Below are 17362 nucleotides of genomic sequence, written 5' to 3'. Positions count from 1 at the left end.
GAAGTACAGAATTGGGGTATGAGATATGTTTAAGACGAACCTGAGATGACTTCCAAAAGCAGCATAAGCTTAAGGCCATTTCTGAAATCTTCCTCGATGTTCTCAATCTGGGTGCCAGCTTTCCTTAGGTGGGAATTACACCAGGCAGTGAAAGTCTGCAACAAGAACCAAACACTGTTTAACAAAGCCTCATCAGCAGTCACTCTCCACATAGACAACATTTGACATCTCACACATTCTGGACATCTAAGAAGTTGGAATATCCTGGATCTTCTAGAGAAAACAGAATTTTCTATTTTTGAGGTGGCATTAGTTTACAACGCTGTATAGGTTTCTAGTGTGCAGTTCTCACCTGAGAAACTATATACATCTCACCACACCCACCACCAGTTATCCAATCACCATCCACCACCTTTTACCCATTCCCTATGCTCTCCTTCCCATTTGGTAACCACCATTCTGGTTTTATAGTCAAAGGGTTTGTTTTTTGTTTTCTTGGTTTGTTTGCTTTTTTCTTCATTGTATTACACAAATGTTTGAAATAATTACATATTTGTCTTTCTCCTAACTTATCTCACTACATATAAACCTCCAAGGTCATCCATGTTGTCCCAAATGACAAGATTTCATCTCTGTCATAGTTGAACAGTAGTGTATGTATGCCACATCTTTATCTACTCACCCATCATTCGGTACTAGGGTTGTTTCCATATCTTGGCTAAAGTGAATAGTGCCCCAATGAACACAGGGGTGCATATCTTTTTGAATTAGTGTTTTCATCTCCTTTGGTATATACCCAGAAGTGGGATTACTGGATCATATGGTAGCTATTTTGAACTTTTGAGGTACCATCATACTCTTTTCCACAGTTGCTAGTTTACATCCCCACCAACAATGCATGAGGGCTTCTTTCTCTCCACATCCTCGTCAACAGTAATTATTTCTCAACTTTTTGATAATAGCCAAATCTCACTTTGGTTTGATTTGCAGTTCCCTAATGATAAGCGATGTAGAACATCTTTTCATGTGTCTTCTGGCCATCTTCTTTGGTGAAATGCGTATTTAGATTCTTGCCAATTTTTTAATCAGGTTGTTTGTTGTTGTTGTTAAGTTGTACAAATTGTTAATGCAGTGGATATTAACCCTTGTGTGACATGATTTGCAAATATCTTCTCCCATTTAGCAGGCTGCTTTTTATTTTATCAATAGTTTCTTTTGTTGTATAGAAGGTTTTTAGTTTGATTTAGTTCTGTTTTATATTATCTTTTTGTCTTTTGCTTTTGGGGACAAATCCACAAAGACATCAGTAACACCAATGTCAAAGAACTTATTACCTATGTTTTCTTCTATGTATTTTATGGTTTCAGGCCTTATATTCAAGTCTTTAATCCATTTGAGGTTTTTTTTGCTTGTTTTGTATATGGTATAAGATAGTGGTCTGGTTTTATTCTTTTTGCATGTGGCTGTCCAGTTTTCCCAGCATCATTTTTTGAAGCATCTTTCTTTCTGCACTGTATGCTCTTGACTCCTTTGTCATAAATAAGTTGCCTATATACGTATGGCTTTATGTCTGGGTTTTCAATTCTATCCCTCTGATCTATGTCCCTCATTTTATTCCAATGCTATAGTACTTTTATCATTGGCATTTTGTAGTATAGTTTGAAGTCAGAGAGCATAATGCCTCATTTTTGTTCTTTTTTCCTTAGGACTGCTTTAGCTTTTCAAGGTCTACTGAAGTTCCATATACATTTTAGGATTTTTTTTTGTTCCATTTTTATGAAGAATGCCATTGAGGTATTAATATGGATTGCAATGAATTTCTATACATACTACTCTACATAAATGGCCATTTTGACACTATTGAGTCTTCCAATTCATGAGCATGGAATGTCTTTCCATTTTTTTCTTCTTCAATTTCTTTCAACAATATTTTAGTTTTTGATGTACAGGTTCTTCACTTCCTTGGTTAAATTTATTTCTAGGAAATTTTATTCCTAGCTATTTTATTCTTTTGGTTGCAATCATATGAAACTGTTTTCATCATTTCTCCTTCTGCTACTTCATTGTTTGAGCACAGAAATGTAACATATTTTTGTATATTGATTCTGCAGCCTGCAAACTTACTGTATTCAATTATTATATCTAACAGTTTTTGGTAGAGTCTTTAGGGTCTCCTATATATAGTATGTCATCTGCAAATAGTGATAATTTTACTTATTTCTTTCCAGTTAGGCTATCTTTTATTTTTTTTTTTCTTGGCTAATTGTCCCAGTCAAGACCTCTAATCATAAAGCAGATAGAATTTGGTGGAGAGAATGATTTGAAGCCTAAAGGTGCGAGTTTGGTAAAATTTTATCTTTAGAAACAAAACATGATCTACTCAATATACCAACCTGAGGAATTTCTACCATCAGATAAGAAAGCTTTCACATTTATACCTCACCTTCTGAAAGCCTCCTACTTTGCAGGAAAGATAGATTAAATTAGAATGTGCTTATTTCTCTACACACAACAAAAATAAGCCTGCTTGCAGAATGGGTGAACAATGTTTAAAGAATGTTCAAAACATCTTACTCTAGAGCAGAGGGTAGGTGGTATTGTGTAGTAGAAAGGAGAAGAGAGGAGGGACTCATAACCACTAATTATCTACAATTAGTTTATCTGGGATGAACAACAGCTTTAAGCTAGTAACTAAATCAATTTAAAAATTTGCAGTATAGTCAATCATTAATAATAATAATAATAATAATAATAATAATAGTAATAATGACTTCCTACTGGCATATTCTAGGCTCTGGATTTCAAAGACAATTACATACAACCCTACCATGAAAGGATTCACCTCCAGTCATGCTAACAAATTACTAGAGTGGTCTTTAGCAGAAAACGGACTATGTAATAAATGGCTCTAGAGTTATTCTGCTTATTTTTCAAGATTCTTTTAACTTGGCTTTCACTTGTGCACTATATCCTGCCAAAACCAGATTAGAAATGCTTCTGGCAACTGCTAGGTAAGAATGCAAACTGTCCCCTTGTCTCACAACAGCTGCGAGGCTCAAGAACAAAGTGCCTGGCATGTTAAACTGGAGTGAGACACACAAATAGGGTTTGTGTTATAGATGAGAAAATGCACCTCTCAAAAAACAGTTTGCTTCTTAGTAAGATTGAAAGAAGACATTGCTTCCATAAAAATGGTTTTCCTGGGTGATAAAGATTGATTTTAAAATCTGACTAATTGACTTATTTCAAGAAATGATGAACCCTAAATTTTAAGACGAAAAGTAAATATACGTGTTTTCTTAGATTTACAGCAATAAATTTTACGCTCAGGGGCCTAAATTGAAATTATTCCTCCCCAAACACATCTAAACTTAAGTCAAGTCTAAACAGAAGAGACACTCTATGCCACACACACCAATCACTCTTGTCAATAGCGGCTATTTAAATGCAAATTAATTAGAATTAAAGGAAGTTATTTTAATTTGTATTTATTTTTGCTGAGGTAACGTTGGTTTACATCACTGTTCTTGATTTAGGGGAACAGGTTCCTACCTTTCAGATGTACATCACCACACCACACTCACCATCAAAGTACCCATGATCCTTTCCCACAGACCACTGGGCCCCCTCCCCTGTTTGTTCCCAACTCTACCATCCCTCCCCTTCTAGAAGCTCAGAAATTAAAATTTTAGTTCTTCAGTTGCACAAGCCACCTTTTGAGAGTTCAAAAACCACATGTGGCCAGTGGCTACAGAACTGAATAGAGCAGATAACAGAAGATCTCTTGTAAGACAAAACATTCTATTGGACTGTGCGGTTCTAGGTAATGAAAGTTTGTTATTTGAAGCTAAGATTATTAACAAGACTATTATTTATTCAAATATTAATTTAAGTATTTACTTTTTGAAGAGGTAATATATTTCCTTGGTTCAAAATTCAAGTAGTTCAAAAGGGCATCAAGTGAAAACCTCTCTCACTCTTGTTTCCAGCCATGCAGTTCCCTTCCCCAGAGGAAACAAACAGATTTGGTTTCTTACACATCTCGAACAATACTCCACACACATACAAATACACAGACATATACATCTTTTTTTGTTCCTTTAACACAAAATAGTATACACATTGTTCTATATCTGGCTTTTATATAAACATACATATGTATATATGTACGTGTGTGTGTATATATATATATATATATATATATATATATAAAAGACCTTTGATACTAGCGATGTCATGAGTCACTTAATGGGGATACACTGACAAATGTCTAATAATGCAAATGTCATGAAGTATAATTACACAAATCTAGATTGCACAGCCTACTATATACATAGGCTATACATAGAAGCCACCATCATATAAGTGGGTCATCATTGAACAAATTGCCATTAAGTGGCATATGACAGTACAGTTCAGTCCTTTTGATGACTGCATAGTATTCTATTTGGTATATATTCCACTCTTTATATAACTAGCTCCCTATGGGTGGACATTTCCAGATAAATGAGTCCTTAAGGTAAAAATAAAAATCCCCAGCCCCATTTTCATCAAGTCAAACCAAAAGTTGTTTCTTTTTACTTACAATACTGAGACCACTAATATACCTAATGTTTTCAGGAAAGGTACAAGAGAATAATAGGTTTGGAGTTTTTAAATAGAACTGATGGAAGGAAAAAAATGATATAAAATATTTATAGGGCTGTTTTTATTAAGAATGTACTTAAAATGGGCAAATGTTGCTGGTGCTAGTGACCTTATCTTATTATCATGTTATTTAAGTCCCTTCATAAGACAGTATCAGAAAAAGTTCTGGATATAGTCCCAAAGCTGCTCATGAAATCAGTGCAAGCTTCCTGACTCCCTCTATGGAATACTGTGAAAGTTGTCTGATACTACCTTATTATAGGTAAACATACAATGAAGGTAATTTACCATAAGACATTCAGTTGTGCAAATCCAAAGAATGAATTTAATCTAAAAGATTAATTTATATAGTTAAGCCTAATGAAGTTTCCCCTGCCTTTAATAGTGTTCCTAAAAGCCAATAGAGGTGATGACTAACCCACTTAAATGTAGAAAGAGAAACCCAACAACTCAGTGATAATAGCTTGCAAAGAAGCCCAGTGCAATCTGAAAAGGAGGTTTAAGCCTTATTAGAATGTTTCTTTTTCATTCTATTTACAGTTTTAATTACCATGGCCTACAGAGACTGTTCCTAAGCATTTCCCATTGTCCTCTGGTTCCTGTAAAAAGCTTGCTAATTATGGAGATTAAAGCAAAAGCAACAACAGCAGCAAAACCCCACACATTTTACCTAAAGCTTCTTGGTGGATTTTCTTGCTGTTTTACAGCAACATGTATCTTTAAGGTCCATGGGGACTAAAACTTGGAGAACTAAAATAGAGTGAGGGTAGGTCCATTCAGCTTTGGAAGCAGACCTCTTGGTTCAAACCAGATTACCAAGCAAGATGCCCTTTTTAAATGAAAACAGTGTTCTGTGACCAAACATAGACTGTCAAGGGAAAGAGTCAGTCTCCCTTGCCCATTGTTATAAGGCACAAAGGAAACTTAGACACCAGGGCTAACAATAAGCAGGTTTATATCACCGGTGCTGACTCAGTGGATTTGCATCCAAAGGCTGAGCCCTGTTTGTAGGGAGTCAGGGGCTTATATACACATTTAGTTTCTACAAGGTTCTGGGTGGGTTTGCATTGGCAGCTGTACATGGTCAGATGTGACGTGTCTACATACCAAGAGGTGAGTCATATAGTTGCATACTAAGGAATGAGTAATGGGTGAATAGTCACGGAAACCCCTCAGCTCCATCCTGCCTCATGGCGGTACATGGTCTAACATAAAGCAAGATTCATACCAGGAACCAAGTGGCACACCAGGAACTGAGCAAAAGGTTGTTACTAAGACCCCCAGGCTGCCTATCTCTGGTCACCATGCTTCACCCACAACTCAACTCAGAAGCTAACTTTAAACTTTGATATCCTCCAACTTTCTCTCTTACTTTCAAATCAAACCTTCCTCTACCTCATTCCTGGAGAACAGTTATTCCCTGCTCCTCTACACCTACTGATGAATACTAATGTCTTTCGCACCTTGAAAATAGGTACATAAAAAACGTTCTAGGCCATGCAAAGAGAAACAAGATGGAAAGCCACTCGACCATCTCCAGAACAGAAAGGCAGATGTTTCTACTTCTTAGCAAATTCCAAAGATGCTCATGACAAACCTAAGAGAGTGTTCAGAAAAGAGTGTTCAAGTCACAGAGAGTAAAGGTAGAAGCACAGTGGAAGTTTCATCTCGCTATGTATACTCCTCAGGAGTATTAGTATTTGTATTAGTATTTGTACTAACAGGAGCAAGTATTAGTATTTGTTCCCAAAACATAAGATATCACAAGCCAAGAGTCACTGGGCAGTACTATAGGTACAGACTCTTTTTCCTGCCTAAGGTCCTCTTTGGTCAAAGCGGGGAAGCTCTCAGAGTACAGTGAGCAGAGGAGGGACTGCGAGTTAAGGGAGTGTCCCCAGGACTGGTGGTATTATGTTTTCACGCCTTAAGTCTGAAGCAGGCACAAACGTTCAGCAGTCTCACCTCTAAGATATTCCTGAAAATGTTACTCAACACGATGGTTGAGGAAAATATTATTTGAAGGAGTTTCCCAGGAATATCTGTTAGCAAGAACTGTTAGTCCTATTCAATGGCAGGAGAAAGCATTCATTTTTCATGAAAAATCCACTAGCAAAGTCCCTAGTCTATGGGAAGTTATGCCTTTCTTTCTCAAAGCTAAAGTATATGACAATTAGCATGATGTGCTTAATAGCAAAAAAATAAAAAAATAAAAAGCACCTATGTCCATTGAAATGCTGAGATAAGTTTATGTTATAGAATACTATGCATCTGTATTTGGTTTCTTTTAAGTTATTTAAGCCTATAGACGTAACAACCTACACTGTAGATTATTCCCTAGAGAAAAGGGGGGAAAGCTCACTTTGATTCCATTGGAATCAAAACAAGAAATAGCTGATTATTTATACAGTATTTTATATTAGAAAGTTCACATCTCTACCTAGAAGAGATATTACCTGGATACACAGATAAGGACAAAAAAAATCAAGCCTGAGTTGACACCGTTCTCTGAATAGGGGTCCACTTCATGCTACCAGTTCATTTTTCTCATAATATAACCATTAAATAATCACATACATGACATAAGTCAATAAAACACTAAATAAGACAATGACTATTTTCTGAGCTTTCTACCATAAAATAGATATGGTATAATAATGAGATACAAAATATAGTATACATATGCAACATGACATAACCTATTAATATATAGATCCAAAGTTGTATTGTAGAGTTTTTAAATGCATTTATATTTTTTATATATTTATTAATTTTTTTTAAATTTTTGCCTATCTCACACACTAATCTTCAGTTTCTTTCTTTTTTTTTTTTAGTTGAAGTAACACTGTATTATAATATCATATAATTTCCAGGTGTTCAATGCTGAGACTCAACATGTGTCTATACTTCATTAAGTTCATTGCTCCTCAAAACTTACTCAATTCCATTTTCTCTCAACAAAAAAATTTGACAGCACAACATCTATCAAATTCCTTTAAACTCTTTAAAGCTGCTTTTACTTTAATAACAATTACATAAAATATGAATTTCACATCACATTTCCTCAAATGGAGACTCATTACAGTCCTGGACTTTTTCTGAATGAAATAGAACAGAATCTACTAAGGCCAGGGGTACTGGGGCAGGGTCTGTAGCGGGCAGCTGATAGGGTGTGTGGGGGACATGGGGCATGCCTTAAGAATTATTAGATTTTAGGGTCTCCCTGGTGGCACAGAGGTTAAAGCCTCAGCACTATCAAGATCAGCCACTGCAGCATAAGTTCGATCCCTGGCCAGGGAGCTGACCACATGGTGTAGCAGACCTCTCCTGTCTCACCTGCTACTCCCCTCAGCAATGTATTTCAGTCAATCTACCTGTTCTGCTCCTCACTCTGTCTTTGGTGAATCCTCTCTTTCCCCTCACCCCCAACACCTCTGGCCTACGCCCCAGTTATTGTATACATAAATAAATAAGAATAAATCTTAAAAAAAAAACTTTTAGATGTCAAACCCAGATGTATTGCTTCTTTGTGTAAAAGCTGTATGAACAGGCTGTTTTGATTCTTCTTCTGTCTGTCAGTGAAGCCAGTTTGGGAAACTATCAGTGTTCTAAGCTTTTAAGTTTGCATATCACTTTTTTCCTCAGGGCGTAAAGATGTCAAAGGCTCCTGTGTCAATTCCTGGCCTGCTTCCTGTGGGTAGAATAGAGCCCAGGTAAGCAAGGGCTGTGGTGTCCAGGAAGCCAACAGGACCCAAGGTCATGGTTCAGAACTCAGATTCTATTTCTGACTTTGACCCCATATAATTATTTGTCCCTAATGTTCCTGACACTTTCACTGCTACAAAAATAAATAAATAAATGATAACTTAAGAAATAAGTCTAAAAGGTTATCATTAGAAAAAGAAATATAAAAGGCACCAGTCAACACTACCTACCAGATTGTTCTGAATACTCTGTCATGTAAAACCTCTGGAACAACTCTGTTGATCTTCTAAGAATGTCCCATTTATTTTTCTATTTACAATAATCACTTTAATACCATTTTCTACTTCACAAATTCCCAATTTGCCAAGATTCCTCCTAATCACATTCATGGTTCTTTGAACAAATTTGAAAAGGAAGGTGGCTCTAGAAAGTCACCCACATTTGCGAAATCTCCCATTAAGGTAGGAGAGAGGGGACCAAGCTGCTTCTCTGAAGGTATATGTGATTTCAGTTCCACATTAACATAGGAGACTCTGGCTTCCCTGGTGGCACAAGGGGTTAAGACACAACCTATGAAGCTATCCACAGCCACTGCAGCATGAGTTTGATTCCTGGCCAGGGAGATACCCACATGGCGCAGCAGACCTCTCCTGACTCACCCACTGCTCCCCTCAGCAGTGTATTTCAATCAATCCTCCTGTTCTGCTCCCCACTCTGTCTATGGTGAATCCTCTCACCCCCCACACCTCTGGCCTATTCCCCAGTTCTTGTATGCATAAATAAATGAATCTTTAAATATAAAAAACACAGGAGACTCTGCCCTCATAAGGGCATGAGGGCAGGAACTGGTCACTCCCTGTGGCCGGCAGAAGCAGAACGTGTGTATGAATTCACTACAAAGCTTTACCATCACCTCACCCAGAGAGCCCCAAGGAATTGCACGGGTGAGTCTTGCAAATGCTACAAACCCCTATGCAATGAGCACCTCCAGAATCACATCAGAAGCTTCACTGAAATAGTCAGTTACTTTTTAAAACATTTAAAAGGTGTTCCTGCTGGTCTTCAACATCAAGTAAGTTCTCTAACTGAGAAGTCTTTCACAGCAGTGACTGACCATTCAGGATAATAAATATCAAATAATCATCTGATCTTGAAAAAAAATCAAACCTTCAGGTTGCCAAATGCCCCTGTCTATCTTTCAACTTCTCATGTAACATTTAACAATTTTAAGTGAAAGAGAGAAGCACGTAAGTAGGGGAATGTTAATTCTAAGGATCCTGATGTGCAACTATCAATTTACCAGTTGTCTGGAAGTTCATGTGGGGCCCCATTTTCTCATAACCAACATATCAGGCATCTAACTACACAGTGCACAAACCTTTTATTTTCTGCCCACAAATCCTTGCTCAGTCTCCAAGATCCTGCTAGATTAACAAGGCACACGTCAGCCCAGTTAGCAATCCCTGAGAAACAGCCACCCTAAAATCTAAAGCCTGGCTCTGACTGTGTGTCTGGTGTGGGCAAGTCAGATCATCCCCGCTGTGGCAAGTTACTTCCCCAGACCAATTCATTAGTGATCTAAGGGGATGAATTCTAAGAGACTAGAAAATATTTCGCAAATATAAATGTAATAGGAAACACCAAAGAACAGAAGTCAGTGGAGTCATTTCAAGGAAACTTGAGGTGCTTTGAACATTAAATTGAAGGAGAATTAAGTCATTTTATAGAAAAATAAAGATTGTCACTAATTCAATCTTCTTGAGCAGAGATATTCCACTTCCAATATCTCAGCACAAACATATTTTTACTTAGCACATTTCAGACTGTTGCCGTACATAGAAAAGGGGTGCAAGAAAAAAAAGGCTTGTGATCTTAGACTCCAGAACCATGCCTGGTCTTCATCTTTTCCTGATTTATCACAAGTACTTGCACTACTGTTCAGAGAACAAAGAACATCATTAGCATATCCTAACTTCCTCAAGGTACAAGGTGTTCAGAATAGTTTTTGCAGGTAGGGGTGAAAATATTTTGCGAACGATTTTTTTTAAAGCCTTATCCCTACGGGGCAATGAATATAAAGGACAAGATTTGAATCAGGATTTAGTTTAGAATATACCAGAGCCTTAAAATTACCTCTGGTATAAAGGCAAATCCCATTACCATTCAGTGAAATGTTACCGTCACAACCAGTTTTGCAAGTTTCTGCATGCCTGCAAGCATACATATTACTAATCAAAGTACCAAAGGTGAATACAGCAGCCTATCATCCTGTCTTACTCTGTACCACCCAAAGAACCCAGCTCCAATGTCTGTACCTGTATTCACATATACAAAGGAAGTCACCGATTCAAAATTTTTCAAGATTTCAAATTTAAGCTGGACCTATTACAATCACAAATTGGAACATCAACAGTACCAAAATACAGAATCTGGGATCACAAACCTTTTAAATGAGTTCCAAGGATACTCATAAATGCAAATTTAACTACTCAGTCTTGGGGGTGATGTTCCCCTTACTTCCTGTGATTCCTTTGGCTGGCCTAATAATAAACTGGCATGCGAGATCAGCAAAAGAAAAGACAAATTTAGTTTCATGTGCATGGAGGAACATGGAACCTGAAGAAGAATCATAACAGCCTGTTCATATAGCTTTTACACAAAGAAGCAATCATCTTTGAAGAACAGACATGACAAAGAAATTCTTGAACGTTTTGGTTTGGACAACTAATTTAGGGAGCTTGTTTACACAGCATCCCATCCTTGTCTCTGCTAAGGGTGTCTCTCCATCACTGTGAGGGGAGGGTGCCTTTCACACAGAGATTTGTTTCCTGCTTTAGAGGGAACAGGAGAGTCAGGGGAAATTTTTGCACTTAGGAGAAACTGAGACTTAGGGTCTCATTCATTTGCTGTCTCTTTAATTAATCTGATAATCAGCTTGCCACTCAGGCACATCTTGGGGCATCCTGATCTAAGATCCGATATGGGATTCAGGATCCCTTTCTACGTAATGTTAGAATACCTAACAATCTCAAATTAAGGGATAGGAAAACCCACAAACAACTCAAATGGGACTATTATTGTGAGCGTCCTTTAAGGACTTGGTAGGGAAGCAAGAAAAATACTGTCAGATATAACTATTAAGTGATACCCTTGGAACACTCTAAAAACACTGAGGAGCAGGGGTCTTTGTTTTGTGTTCTAGGCAGTGCCTGGACCATAGTGACACCAAGTATCTATTTGTTGAATAAGATCTAATTTGTCAGGCTTTCAAGGACAAATCAAAGAAGATAGATCAAAGATCAAAGAAGATCAGGTTTTTTGAGGTTTTTTTTTAATTGAAAAGATAGAAAAGACTAAGGAGTTAAAAATGTGTATCTGCTCAAGATCCAGGTTTTGAAAAGGTATCATCATGTCAAACTTAACTACAAGTCTTTAAATGTTTAAAAAAAAAAAAAAGACAGAGTAATCTTGCCTTGCCCCAAAAGGAAATACCTGGTAAAAGCTAGAAGACAACTTCTTGACTGAAACTATCTAAAAACAGCATCAGGCTGATAGATAAGTAGGTTAAAGATGGCCTCCCTGGCACTTGAAAAGACAGTCCTCCCAAGGTCTGGTTTTTTTTTTTTTTTTTTTAATTTATTTATTTATTTATGCAAGCACTGGGTACAGTCAGAAGCACGGGAGGGTGAGAGAATTCACCAGAGCCAGAGCGGGGAGCAGAGCAGGCAGAAGGACTGAAGTACACTGCTGAGGGGAGCAGCGGGCGGCAGGAGAGGTCTGCGCGCCATGTGGGACCCTCCTCCGGTGGCCGGGGAGCAGCCGGGGATCGAACCGGCACTGCAGAGGCTGCGGGCAGCTTCGCAACCCAGCGCTCAACCGCTGCGCCACCGGGGAGGCCCCCAAGGTCTGGTTTTAACTGGAAATTCTGAACTGAATTTTAGGCTTCAATCACCAGGTTGATAAGACTACTTCCATTTAGTCCCTGAGCTGTATAGAATGCATAAAGAAAGGTTACTAAATTCTAAAACAACCAATTCGGGGAAAAATGCTTTTTTGTTTTTTCAACAAATAAGTGTAGCCCAGACGACTCTAGTTTAGGGAATGATCTTCCTGCTATTTAGTATTTCCTCCATAATTTCCAGAAAGAATGGAACAAATTAAAGCTATGGAATTTGGAAAGGGAAAATGGCTAACAAGGCTACTTTTATATGGGAAAAAAATCTGGGTTTCAATGGGAAACGTGTTGTCTACAACACCCCTTCTATGTTACCCCACAATTCTGTAAGTCAGAGGGCTAAATGCAATGCATGTAAGTCTTGTCTACAAACAAGAAATGCATTCTGCTCAGTACAAAGACGAAACTTCTTCTTCCCAAAGAAAAGAGTTTACCTCCATCTGGACATTCATGTCACTATTCCTGATGTATCAATGTGCCTTTCTTTGGATTCTCTTTTGAACTGATTGTAACATGTCTAGATTCCTCATTAAGAATTATCTTTTATGGGCCTCCCTAGTGGTGCAAGGGGTTGGGCACCGCACTATGAAGCAATCTGAAGCCTCTGCAGCACAAGTTAGATCCCCTGGCCAGCCAGAGAGCAACCCACATGGCGCAGTAGACCTCTCCTGTCTCACCCGCTGCTCCCCTCAGCAGTGTATTTCAGCCGGTCTGACTGTTCTGTTTCCCACTCTGTCTCTGGTAAATCCTCTCACCCCCCGCATCTCTGGACTGTACCCCAGCTCTTGTATTCATAAATAATCAAAAAAATTTTTTTAAAAAGAATTATCTTTTATGATGGTCAGGGACTAGGGGTGCTGTGGTGGTGGGAGAGCTATGGTGACAACACCTGAAGGGGAAAATTCTCCATTGTCAAAATACTAACAAGGATAAAAAACCATGGTACTTGAATTAAATGACACTTTAATTAAAATTTTAAAAAGAATTGTCTATTAATAACTAGTTTTAGAGTCTTCTAAAGAGGTCAACATTCAAATATGCAAAAATATGCACTATTCAGATCTAAATTTTGTTGATTTCAATGAAGACAAGTAGTAATTAATGCAAAGAATGATACACAAAACTAACTGAAATCTACCTTTTGCTGATCTTAAATTACACTATCCTTCCTTTGTCCTGTAAAAATGACACCTGTCTAAGTCTACTTATGTCATTGTTTTTCCATGTCACTTTCCATTTAAAATCTGATATGTGTCCCCATGTTCCCTCATATACAGATCACCATAAATAATACCAGATTTGAATTGAATTATTTAGCACTTTCCTCTGTTTCATAAAGATCTTACATTTATCTAGAAGCTAAAGTATTTCCATCTGCTAATTTCTTCCCTGCTCAAGAAAATTTCCTACAAACACTTTATTACCATTAACAGGAGTTCTTACCACTCATCTTGTAATTCTTATTTTAAGCAGCAATTACTCATGTCTATGTCTCTATAATCCTCAAGGTAGGGGTAAACAATATATGAAGACATTAAATATTTCTCTGAGCCATTGATTACCAATGCTAGTTTGCAATCTAAGTAACCTCTACTTCAATTCTAAGCAATGTTTTAAAATTCTTGAAATGAAATTTTAATTATGAAAAAAGATAGCAGTCTCTCTTCGAAATGACAGTTAACAAATGATCTTGAAGAAACTCCCCATGTTAACTGTTAAATTGCAAAAAGAATTAAGGTTAGAAATATGCATTCTTCCCCAACTATTTTAGGACTGGGAGCATATGTTAAACTAACCAAATCAAATCAAAATCTGTCATTTTTGCTCTCAAAGGCTACCAAAACTGTGGTAAACTCAAAGAATCACCTGAAAGCTATTGGTAAAGATCATCTGAGCTTAAAGATTTCCCAAGCCCAGGAAAGTCACTGACTGGGGGTTCTGTGGGGTCACGCCTGCCTCCCCCAAACTGGCAGAACCTACATGGAGAATTCCTCTGAGCACTTTCTGGTAAGCAAGCATTTAAGGCTCCCAACAAACAGCCTTACATATGATTGATCCTGAGCTATGCTTCCCAAAATAACTTGTTCCCTTGGAGCCTGGGTAATTATGTGCAAGATGTGGCTCCGTGACAGGGCAGATCCAACTGTTGCTTGGTTTTAGGCAATAGCACCACTTATTGTATTTTCAGTACTCTCTTCTCAAGGATGAAGTCAAGCTTAAAGAAAAGTACATTGATGTTCCCCACCACCACCCCAACTCCCAGCCCATCCTGGCAACTGGGGAAGCAGCTTGTACTACACAGACAGCAAAATAAATATTCTTTAATTTAAGTTCACCATACTGTTACTATTCTCAGGGACCCAAATAAATGGCTGCCTACACAAAGGAATTAAAGCATTCATTTAGAAGGAAACAGTGCTCTGTATACACCACATTCTCTGCATTGGTATTCTGGACCAGCGTGCAATTCTAAGTTAGGAACATCCCCCATCAGGTACAACTACAGGTTTCTTCTGCATATGGGAACAGCACTGGTTAATAGAAGGGATGAAAAAACAAAACCAGGGAAGCTGGTCATGACCGTAGTTCCTGCCCACTCCATACTGGAGGGAACTAGTTGGGACTTTCTACATCAACAAGTCCTTCCCTAGGCTTGTGCTGAGTGCAAAGTATTCACAAAAACACGTAATAAAAGTCTTTGTATCCTGAACCATTTCAGATAATTATATGTTTTTATATAAAATATCTAAACACCTGCTGCTATAATATAGCATAAGTGATCGAGTAGGCAATATGGCAAGAATATTAACATGACTTCTCTACTTGTGACTTTACAATTTCTTATTTGTATTTCCTACAGTGAACATGCATGACTTACGCGGTATCTGAAAATGTATCTTAAAAAAGGAACTCAGAAAAGCATATGCAATTCGTCAGCCTGGATTCTGAGTTCTTCCCTGGTTATCTGTAATTATGCTAGCTAGTTTATTTTGTCATCCTCCAAATTTCTACCTAAAGAAGAAAAACTACTTAAATTGGATATAATGGAGCAACACTAGACCTTTGAAGGTAATCACTTAAGAAAGTGCTACTTCAACATTTCTTTCACATTAAGACCCCTCTTTCTATGTCAGGTCTTAAACCCCTAATGGAGAAAGTACACGCTGTCCAAGTGCTGGGACTGCAGAATGGAAATCCTTTAGAGTCCTCAATATCCAGTTACCCACATGCCAGTTACAGCAATAGAACCCACTGTCACCCACCAGGTATTTCTGACTGGATTTTTCCTGCTTCCCTACCAAGTCCTTAAAGGACTCGAACAGGAACAGCCCCACCTGTGTCTCATTATAGCAGTAAGGGAACATTTTACATTAAGCATGATTTTATCACTCAATAAATTTACCACCATTCCACTCTCGATTTTCAATTCTCGCAACATATAAATAATTTTCTTAGAAAACACAAACTGTCAGAGGAACAAATCTAGCACCTGATTTTGGTAAATGGTTGACGTATTTAAATAATGTTTAACTCTAGTCGTCCTTAAAGCCTAGCGTATGTTAATATCAAACTGTCTGGAGTATGAGTACATGTAACACTTATAAGACCATGTAAAAAACATATAAAATACATGTAACATGAAAGTCTAACAACAACACGCATTTCAGAGGGGAACCATCCCAGCAGGAGGCTTCCTGAACCCCTCCAGACCTAGGGCTCACACTCCCACAGCTATCTGCAAGGCATGATCTTCTAAAGGATTCACGATTTAAAAGATTCAGAATTTTTAGGTCCACCTTGGAGGTATCAAGGGTTTGGTTCCAGATCACTCCAATAAAGCAAATATCAAAAAAAAGTTGGTCACAAAAAAAAAAAAGCATCTGTGAAGTGCAATCAAATGAGGTAAGCATGTCCCAAACGCTGGTATTTAAATTTGTCAAGTATTAGAAATCTCACTTCACCAATAGTTGTATTCTTATAAAGTTCAGAAATAGTTCAGTACTTTGAGAAAAGGCATTGCAATCTTATTGACACATTACTTGGGTCACAACATTATTCTAACCTTCTCTAAGGTTGCCTTGTGTGTCTCCTCAGAACACAGCGACCACACAGTTTGTGGTCCAAACTGCCCTACTTCTGAAAGTCAGAGAAGATGCTATTAATAATCAGTCTGGGACAACAGCCACAACTGGGGTTGTCCTGGGAAAACCTAGATGGAGGGTCACCCTCCATCATTTCTTTACATAGAGTCCCTGAGAGGTGAACAACACAGTGTACATCTTAAACCTATGCAATGTGATATGTGAGTATAGCTCAATAAAGTTGGGAAGAAAATAAGATAAAATAAAAATAAAAAGAATCTTTGTAGGGAAGGAGGTGGCTGGAACTGCTACATGCATGCAGCCCCCGCTACTTCTGGAGCTACCCTAGAAAGTCACAAATCTAAGCAGGCAAGGGCCTGATCTGTGTCAATAAAATCCTCAGATGCAGTCTTGGCAACGCTGCCCTTAAAAAGAACCTTTCCCCAAGAATCCTTTAAATATCCGTTCAGCTCCTTCCTCTGGCTGTACTTGGCGGGGGCCGGGGCTGGGGTGGGGGGGAGAATAAAGATGCAGAAGTATCAAATTCAGCATCCTCAGACATTGTTCCTGCTTGCGGCTCAAATTCAAGCTCACCATTCAAAGCAATGGGAGCGATGGTCCTAGAAGCTAGGAAGAAACTAGACCACTAAATCTGAAGAGGTTATAGGCTGGCTTGATCAAATCAGTTTGCAACAGGAGAGAAAATATTCCTTACAAACAGCACATACCCTATCAGAACTGACTTGACATGGGCACAAATAGAGGTGAACCATGCCCATTCATTCATAGGATGTTAAAAGGCTTCACTCTGCTGAAGTGCTTTCTGAGCACTTTTCCATCCTCTTCTATGGAGTCTGAAAGTTACTATTAGGGTCCTACCTGGAATTAGACAATAGAGTTACTGTCTGAGAAAGGTTTCCTTTAAAATATTGGTGAGGGGCCTCCCTGATGGTGCAAGGGGTTAAGATGCAGCACT

At 38.1% G+C, this 17362-nt stretch overlaps 1 protein-coding gene across 2 annotated transcripts in view; it reads right to left on the bottom strand.

Moving 5' to 3' along the window:
- The window catches only part of ACTN2 (actinin alpha 2), a gene marked incomplete at its 5' end in the record, with an annotated part of 72063 nt that overhangs the window by 41658 nt on the left and 13043 nt on the right, over positions 1 to 17362 (bottom strand). For both annotated transcript variants that reach the window (XM_084253110.1, XM_084253109.1), the window contains one exon: positions 41 to 155. In XM_084253110.1, the coding sequence (XP_084109236.1) occupies positions 41 to 155 (115 nt within the window). The remainder of the gene's footprint in view (positions 1 to 40; positions 156 to 17362) is intronic.

Source organism: Talpa europaea (assembly GCF_964194135.1).
Source record: "Talpa europaea genome assembly, chromosome: 14".
NCBI classification, from domain to species: Eukaryota; Metazoa; Chordata; class Mammalia; order Eulipotyphla; family Talpidae; genus Talpa; species Talpa europaea.
The sequence above is the reverse complement of the archived record's forward strand: the minus strand, read 5'-3'. Positions and strand labels throughout refer to the sequence as shown.